The sequence below is a fragment of the Carex rostrata genome, chromosome 11 (genome assembly GCF_964058835.1).
Source record: "Carex rostrata chromosome 11, lpCarRost1.2, whole genome shotgun sequence".
NCBI classification, from domain to species: domain Eukaryota; kingdom Viridiplantae; phylum Streptophyta; class Magnoliopsida; order Poales; family Cyperaceae; genus Carex; species Carex rostrata.
In genome coordinates, this window is record NC_135928.1 from 5,364,018 (window position 1) to 5,373,355 (window position 9,338).

General features: G+C 38.4%; 1 protein-coding gene across 1 annotated transcript; it reads right to left on the reverse strand.

The window, feature by feature from the left end:
* Nucleotides 1-4,312: 4,312 nt before the first annotated feature.
* On the reverse strand, nucleotides 4,313-7,785 carry LOC144561568 (lysophospholipid acyltransferase 1-like). The gene is made up of 8 exons (XM_078310551.1): nucleotides 7,375-7,785; nucleotides 6,834-6,889; nucleotides 6,213-6,436; nucleotides 5,434-5,842; nucleotides 5,261-5,346; nucleotides 5,095-5,158; nucleotides 4,874-4,992; nucleotides 4,313-4,689 (listed from the first exon to the last, which is right to left on the reverse strand). Exons 1-8 carry the CDS (start codon nucleotides 7,674-7,676, stop codon nucleotides 4,549-4,551), a joined length of 1,401 nt encoding a protein of 466 aa, XP_078166677.1. The 5' UTR covers nucleotides 7,677-7,785; the 3' UTR covers nucleotides 4,313-4,548.
* Nucleotides 7,786-9,338: the final 1,553 nt, after the last annotated feature.

Here is a 9,338-nt window from a genome sequence, read left to right on the forward strand (position 1 = left end):
AGCTTAATAAAGTAAAAAAAAAAACCAATCTAGATATTAAGGCCCATTAAAATTGCAAAATCATGTTTTCAGAAAAAAAAAATTACAAAATCATAACCCATGTAGCATAGCGGACCGCTATTGCCGCTATTGCCGCTACGCGCTACGCGCTATAGCGGACCGCTATTACCGCTATAGCGGTCGTAGCTTGATTAGCGCAGTTTTAGCCCGTAGCTTAGATTTCTGGGTCTAAAACCGCTATAGCTAGCTATTTAGAAGCTTGATATTTATGATTCAAATATATCAAAATGACAAATAACATTGTAAGGACTCGATTAAGAGTTTTGTAGCAGCTGCATCAAACCTATGTTGTGGCACAAGAAGCCTTTTGGTTGCAGCGCTCTCGTCTCAACTGGGATTTGATGGGAGACACGAACACTCGCTTCTTCCATACAACAGTTATGATTAGGCGACGCAGAAATAGAATTGAGGCTATTCAAAATGAGGCTGGGGTATGGCTAGTTACCGAAAAAGAGATTAGGGGGGAGTTTGTAAGGCACTTCAAAACCATTTATAAAGAGGATGCCAACTGGAATAGAAACAATCTATCCAAGCTTCTTCATGAAACAAGAGAGGAGAGGGCCTTAATACCATCTGACAAGGCTAGTGAATTGGAGATGATTCCTTCGCAACAAGAGATAGAATAGGCGGTTAATGCACTGGGCCCCACAAAGGCGCCGGGCCCGGATGGAATAACTGCAGCACTAGTTCAACAACAGTGGCAAGTGTTCGGCCCTATTATCTGTAATGAGGTCAAACAGTTCTTCTTGACAGGAATTATGAAGCCTCATAATGCACACTCTAACTTGGTTTTGATCCCTAAAACTGACTCTCCACTAAAAGTCAGTGACTTCCGACCTATTAGTGTGTGCAACCTCATCTATAAAGTTATATCCAAACTTCTATCAAAGAGAATGCAGCCGCTGATGTCGGGAATCATAGCAAATGCTCAAACGGCTTTTGTCCTGGGAAGAGAGATCTCAGATAATGTCATTTTGCTGAGGGAGATAATCCAAAGCTTCCAAAAACCAACCCAACTATCCCAGCAGTTTGTACTCAAAGCCGACTTAGCCAAAGCCTTCGATACCGTATGTTGGGAGTATTTGTTCGCTCTGCTCCCGGAATACGGCTACCCAAACAGATTCTGTCTATGGATAAAGGCATGTGTCCAATCAGCAAGGTACACAATTCAGTTCAACGGAAGAGGTGATGGGTTTTTCTTACCATCGAGGGGTCTCAGACAAGGCTGTTCCATGTCGCCTTATTTGTTTATTTTGGCGATGGATCCCCTGGCACGGCTATTGGAAGCAAATAGAAAAGGAGGAATTATTAATGGGTTACGGGTCGCGAGATCCGCAACCCCGCTAACTTGTTCTCTTTTTGCAGATGACTTGCTTTTAATGGGAGAGATGAATCCGCGTGAAGTTTCAGCATACATCACCAACATTAACCTGTTCCTTGCTGCATCGGGCTTGTCCATCAACAATGGCAAATCGAAAGTTTGGTTCTGTGCAAACTCCACAGCTGAAAACAAACAAGGGTTTATGGTGGCTCTGGGGGTAAAAGAAGCGGGACCAGAAGAGAGGTACCTGGGGGCTCCAATAGTAGTGGAAGGCTTTAATGCTTTTGATTATCTAGTTGACAGGGTGGAAAAGAAGTTAAACCTTTGGAAGTCAAACTGCCTGTCGCACGCGGGTAGGTTAGTAATGATCCAATCGGTAATCAACAGCATGCCTATCTATGCGATGGGTACTATAATCATCCCAACTAAGGTAATAAAAAAGCTCACGGCCATCGCAAGTAATTTTTTCTGGGGAGGCAAACATGATAAGCAGAGTTTAGCTTATATTGCTTGGAGTACGATTACCACCCCAAAAGGGATGGGGGGTTTGGGACTGCGGAGTTTGGAGGAGATGAACAAGGCTTTGGTGTTGAAAAATGTCTGGAAGCTAGCAGCTGGATGTCGGGCACAATGGGTAATGGTGATGGAGGCTAAATATTACCCGAGAGGGGCGTTCTGGTCAACTCAAAGAAGATCAGCATGCTCTAAGTTGTGGAGACAGATGGTAGAGCTCAGACTTGTGCTCATTAACCAGGTATGCTGAAAGGTAGGGAGTGGTGAGTCGATCTTTCTCTTTTCTCAGCCTTGGTTCCCTGAATAGCAAAAGTTCATAGCATCATCAGCTAGGCAGAGAAATGAAAATGAATAGCAAAAGTTCATAGCATCATCGGCTAGGCAGAGAAATGAAAAGGTGTCATCTCTGATCGACCGATCTTCAAATACCTGGGACTTTGAAGCACTTCAAAGATTTATGGGTTTCTCTCTAGCCCTGAATCTGGCAACTAACGAATCTTTTGAACCATCATCGGAAGGTGCCCCTGACATTCTCTTTTTTTGTTTTGCGAAATCAGGAAAGTTCACGGTTCAAAAGGCTTACCAACTAGTCAAGGGTAATCTGGGGAACTCAACTGAAAAGCAGTTCTAGAAGTGGCTCTGGGGGACAGTACCCTTAATACCCAAATTAAGGCTATTCATTTGGAGAGCAATCCATGCGGTTTTACCGGTCAGAGCTGTCATTTCAATAAGAATTAGACACTTATCCCCTTTGTGTCCACTGTGCAATTCTCACCCAGAAACAGTTACTCATGCATTGTTTCACTGTCATTTCGCTAGAGCAGCTTGGATAGCCTCCGATTTGGGTATTAGATCTGACAGGCTAATGGGTACCTTTGGCGATATCATAAAAACCATGTCTCTGGTCCTCTCTGACCAAGACATTTGCTCCTTTGTAAGCACGGCCTGGTCAATCTAGAGGTCAAGAAATGAGGCTATCTTCAATGGGAAGCGCCAAACATTGGGGGCTTGGAAAAACTTCTACAAAGCAACCATGGGGTCTTGCCAGAATAGAATAACGATCTCCACCTTGCCAACCCATCATTACAACAGTAGCTCTGGGAGATTCCAGCAGCCTACAGGTATATCACCCAATCCTATCCCAATTCTAAGGTTTCAATGTTATGTGAATGGTTCCTGGGATGAAAAAGGGAAGGCGGGTATTGGTGTGTGTCTGATGCAAGAGGGACGCATTATTTTCTGGTTATCTAAATGCACAAAGGCCTCAACGGTGGCACAGTCAGAGGCGCAGGCGGTCCTCGAAGGAATCAAAGTTGTCATGGCTCGTGCGAATGGGGAAGGCACTATCCATTCTGACTCTCAGGAAACGGTGCATGCTTTGTCATCAAAACAGCCTCAAATTCATGACTGGAGGTCTTTTTCTGAAATTTGGCAAGCTTGGTCTCTTCTTATGAATAAACAGCATAGGATTATCTTGACAAACAGTGATGGAACTTTGGATAGGATCCAGATAGCGCATAGGCTAGCAAATCAGGGTAGGTTATATCAGTGGGATAGGACCGGTACTGAGGAACCGGTATTCTGTATTGAGGATTTGTAACAGGCCTACGGGCCATGTAAGAACCAAAAAAAAAAAAAAAAATTATGTGTAATTCTATTGTATCGCTTTGATTTTTAATAAATGAATATATGAATATGTGGAAGACATGTATTGAATGTTTTTTGTCAATTTAGTGATATTTGAATAATAAATGTAATGTTAATTCACTAAAAACAATAAAAAGAATGTATATATGTTGTAAATGTTTTTAGAACTATATTCGTAATTTATAATATATCTCTTCAATTTTGGGACAAATACATATTTGTCAATTTTTATGATATTTAAACCATAAATGTGACCATAATTAATTTAAAACATCACTAACACACAATACAATTTAAATGGCATTTTACAAGAATTATATTAGTAATTTCTGACGTATCTACATTTTTTGAACCAATAAATTTATGACCATGTAAAGAAATACATATTGGATGTTGTTTTCCAATTTTGATGATTTGAAACATAAAATGTCACCATAATTATTTAAAATTATTCAATAAACGCACACAATACGTTGTCAAAGTATTTTTAGAAGAATCATATGCATCATCTCTAATATGTCTTTTCGATTTTTGAACAAATAAATTTACAAGCATGACCTATATTTGATGTTATTTGCTTATTTTTGGTGATATTTGAATCATAAATGTCAATCATAATTAATTATAAACATCAACAGAACACATATTTGTAGATGACATATATTGGATGTTATTTGCTGATTTTAGTGATATTTGAATCATAAATACGATCATAATTCTTTAAAAGTATCAACAAACACACAAAAATTACAGATAGAAAAACTACCATTCTTTTCACAAATAAAAAATTACTTAAAAAATTATTCGACTCAATTATTTAAAAATGCTAAAAACAAAATCAAATACTTCATAGAGTCGAAGTAATACAAAGGCTTACCTTCTAGTAAAAAGACTATGATGAAGTGGTCCTCTAGCATCAAAAATTATCAATTCATTACAAAAGAGGTTCCTTCCACCTAATCTAAATCAATTATTGATGAATGTTCACCTGAGACAACTGTTGAAATTTACTCAGCTTTCCGTGCCTTAGGCTTAACAGGTCGAGCAGGTTTGATGATGTTGCCCAGGAGAAGGAATACAATGGGTACTATGGTACCAACAAAGTGGACGCTTCGGTACGAGGCCAGGGTCTCTTCCAAGCTCAGTACCTTGCATAGTAAACAAGTTTGTTTCAAGGTATCAAGAACTTGAATGCAAATTAATTATCCAAGTGTATGTCAGTGTGCTGATAGCATAATTGGGTAGGATAATTTACTCAAGAGAAGGCACGTATGTGTGCTGATAGCATAATTGGGTAGGATAATTTACTCAAGAGAAGGAACGTGAACTAACCATAAAACCAATGCAAGAGTAATTGAGCACAAGAATTGTGTACAAGAAATTGACAAGGGCCAACAGATTTGCAAGTACAGCATTCTTGGAAGCAACTGCCTGCTGCCACCTGTATATGACTATCAAAAGCAACAACATAGACAAATATACTTAACTCAGTCTGATGCTACAATTTGCAAGTATACTCACTTATGAGTACAAAAAGGCCAAGTACCAAGTACCTTTTGAGCCAGCAATCATCAATGCTGATTGGACAAAGAATATAATGTATCCTGGGTATAATCCCTGCAGTTCAGTAAAAAAAGTAAGTGAGCATAGCACTTAATTATATACCCTCCCTTATTGGAAAGTTAGGTATAGCATTTATGACATGTTAGCAAAACTTACATGCCAGATAGCACTGACTGTTTGAGTAGCCAGTAACTGAAGGAAGCCTCCTTTCTTACCCTTCTTAACCAGTCTTTCATACACATCTGCAGTAGCACAAATTTCCCATCACATTATCCAATAAAAGTAAATTGAGAAAAATAATGATCTGTACTACATAAAGAAGAACTTACAATGGCGCAGCCAAGTACTGACTTGGATATTCCAAACAAGTGGCAGCTGTACAGAACTCTGGGCAAGCTCAACACCTAATACATCCACATTCTTGGCACGCTCCCACTTGGGTTTTGGGGGTGAAGAGTCAGACCAGCCTGTGAACCCAAAACCAGATATAATGACCGATGCTTCAGAAATGGACCAGATGAAATAGTACTTCCAGCGGGCCGTAAAGCCAGACATGTACTGGTAGAACAACTTGTGCCAGAAACTCCAGTTTTGGTACTCGGGATCACTGAAACGTGAAAGTGGGAAGTGAGGCACCAGGTAGAGATACAGCCCCATGCATACACCAGCTTGGACTATTGCACGTAAAGTTGGCAAGAGAGGCGAAGGTGCCGGTTTGTCCTTTGTACAAGCCCATATCTGCCGCCATTGCAGACACAAAAAAAAGCAATTACTTGTTTTCACTTTTATTTATTTTTACAGAGAAACTTAAAAAGAGTGGATAAAAAACAAAGATGGATTTGCCTCGCCAAAGTGCCCCTGGTATACTGTTGTTTAACCAATTGTGCCTTTTTAGTTCCAATTTGTCACTATTTTCATGATTTTAGATTGTGTACATTTTTTTCTTTCCCCACAGGACTTCTCTCAAAAAAGAAGATACCTTTTTTTTAATATACCATACATGTTTACAATTGTGGGGTTGCTATGTTATCTAGCCTACTTTTTTACCTATTTATCCTTTCAGTTTAAAAGAAGCAAACTACAATAACAGCAGTAGACAAACACATACCCCTTTTCTTTCAGTCCAGTCCAGATAATCCTTCATCTCATAGACGGGCCCAGCAAAGTGGGTTCCACAGCACAGGCAATACCCACAATATTCAATAATAGAGGGGCATTTGATCAACCGGTACTTCTTCTGAGCTTCACTCAAGCCTTCTTCATCTTTGATTAATCCATCACCGTAGTTTATGGCGCATGAAATGACCTTTAGTGTCAGAACCATAAGGGCTCCTGCTCGGGGCAAAATCAAAACAACAATGAGCCCACATTTGTAAGAATAATTTCTTAACCCCATTTAATTGAGGTTTGGTTTGAAACTTAATAAAATCATTTAACTCTAGAAAAAGCAGAGTAAAGCATATAAACTAAAGTGAGCCAATTTTGGTACTGTATTGTTTAGGTTCACTATATAAAAGTACAGTCCTTTCATTTTGATTGTTATAAAATGTTCACCATCTTGGATTGGACATGCATAAGTCAACATGCATGATTAAAATGAAATTAAGTGCCTAAGATAAGAAAACGAGGTAAATTAGTTGATTCAATGAAATTTAGGACGCAAAAGCTACAGCTCAAAAAAAATAAAAATAAAAACGAAAAGAAAAGAAAAAAGAGGTAGAATTTTTACCAGTTCCATCAATGCCGCCTTCTTTCCATGCATCTCCACTCATGTAGTATACATGACTAACAAGAAGTAGAAATTTGTCAGACACAGGTAAAAACAGAGTGTTCATAAATGAAACTCCTTCAGTCTTTTTAAGGTTTTTGGCAAGGCAAGAGAACAAGTGTATCTGCATGTGCAGTAACCAATAGTAAATATTTCAATTACAAAGCCTGGTCCAGTTTCTCCCCAGTATACCCAACAATAAAGTCCATGTGAAGTATCTTTACTACTTACACAGGTAGAAATTATCTGAAAAGGCAGAAGCTTGCATGATAATTTGCATCTTCTCCATAGAGCATGATATTTATGCCAATCTTCTTAGCCAGAAAACAACTAACTCTAATTTGGAAAATGATAGAAAATAAAATGATGGATTTAGAAGCATTTATTTTATTTCCCCAACTGATATCTTTCCAGCTATTACCAGAATTGGTTAAATTTTTTGGCGAGCGGTTTCACACCAAATAAAAGGCACGAACAAAATTTTTAATTTAAGTGAAATTACCAGCTAATGAGATAACCAAATCCGGCGAAGAAAGTTAGTATGCCACAGTGTTTGCGAAAGAAAAGCATGAAAAGGTATCCAATGGTCATGGGGATAATAAAATGGAGATTTGACGAGAATCCAAAGGAAAGGTAGGAGAGCACCGCTCCTGTGAGCACAGCGTAAAGGTGCCTCCCCAGTGCACTGGGCACGAAGCGCCAGAGAAAGCTCACCGGAATCGTGGCGACGAAACAGAGAAGGAAGCGGAGCACCGGTACGGACACTCCAATCGATGCGGCCATGGCCTCCATTTGCAACTCCATTTGTCGAATCTCGTTATTTTCTCTTTCTTTCTTTATTTGGGTTTAGATCGAAGAGGGATAATCGAGATGTGTCAGGGGAGAAAACTAAAACGAGGAGAGAGGGATGAAATTAATGTCCACTATGCCCCTCCCTTATATTTATTATAATATCTAAGGCACCATGTCCATGTGCCTTTAGATTCTTCGCCTCCCTTAAATGGCATCTAATTTTTCGAGTAAAAAAAAAAACTTTTTCGCGTAATTTTTTTTTATGCTCAAGTAGTATATTATGTTTAAGTTTGTGAAAATAAAAATAAGAAAAAGAAAACACTGTGGCACCGAATTGTTTAGTAATGGAACACTCGTCTGAATTTTTTCACACATGAATCTCAATAAAAATCAACGATTGGGATCAGAATAACAGCAGATTTATTTCCTTCAGAAATGCAGATTATTTTTTGTATTTTTAAATTTTTTTAATTTTGTTTAAAAGCCACAAACATAAATTCGGCAGCTGCCTCGGCCCTCGGCTGTGACCCGCAGGATACGATTGTAATTTTTCGTGTCCGAGGGGGGTTAATTTAAAGGTTGGTTACCGGAGTAATTTAAAAGGTTGTGGAGCGGAAGTAGGCAAACCGCAAACAGATACAGGATACAATATTTTTTTTTTAATTAATTGCTCTTGACACCCTGTATCCTTTTCTGGTTCACAAGTCATAACTACTAGACCGATCCTGTTCCAACTTCCAAGTAAACCGGAACCAAAATTGAGAAATTGTGGGACCAGCAGTTCAATGAAACGGGGTCCTTTCTTCTGAGATGGAACTCCAGGAGCATGTGACAATTTTGTCAGGGCTGGTATCCGGAAGACGAGGAGAAGAATGTACAGTTAGTTATTGCAAGTGGAGTGCAGAAAGTAATGCAACATTATTAACCTATCATCAGAAAGGGAAATTTCATTTCATTAATTACAGACACACATCAAATAGAATTTAATGTCTTCTGGTTGAGACAAGGGACAAAGGACTAATGCAATTAATTACTTTTTCTCATCCGGCTCATGTTACATGACAAAAATCATCTTCTATATTTTTGCTTATAATGAATTATTCTTAGAGGAGGGATCGGATGACACTCTTTTTTGGTGATATCGAATGACATTGTGCATTTTTAAAGTTTTCAAAGTTCAAACAGTCGATCCAAACCGCTCAACTTGATGCATATCAAATTTTACATTTTTCTGAATTTTTTTACTATTTATTAAGTATTTAACAAAATCGCTATATTCAGACCGTTGAATTTTTGTACCCATCTTAATAAATAGTAAAAAAATTCAGAAAAATATAAAATTTGATCTGCAAGCACATTTTAACATATCCATCAAGTTGAACGGTTTGGATCGACTATTTGGACTTTAAAAATGCACGGTGTCATCCGATGTCACCAAAAAACGGTGTCATCCGATGTCACCAAAAAAGGGTGTCATCCGATCCCTCCTCTTATTCTTACTATAATTGACGAATTAATTTCAAATTTACTTTTTTATTCGGAAAAGGTTTGTCTAGAAAACCTCCACTTGTCATCTTAATTTATTTGACTAATCAACTTATCATCTTAAATAGCTACCATTTAAATTTATATCTATCAAAGAAGCGGCCCAGTTCATTCTATTGTCCAGCCCAA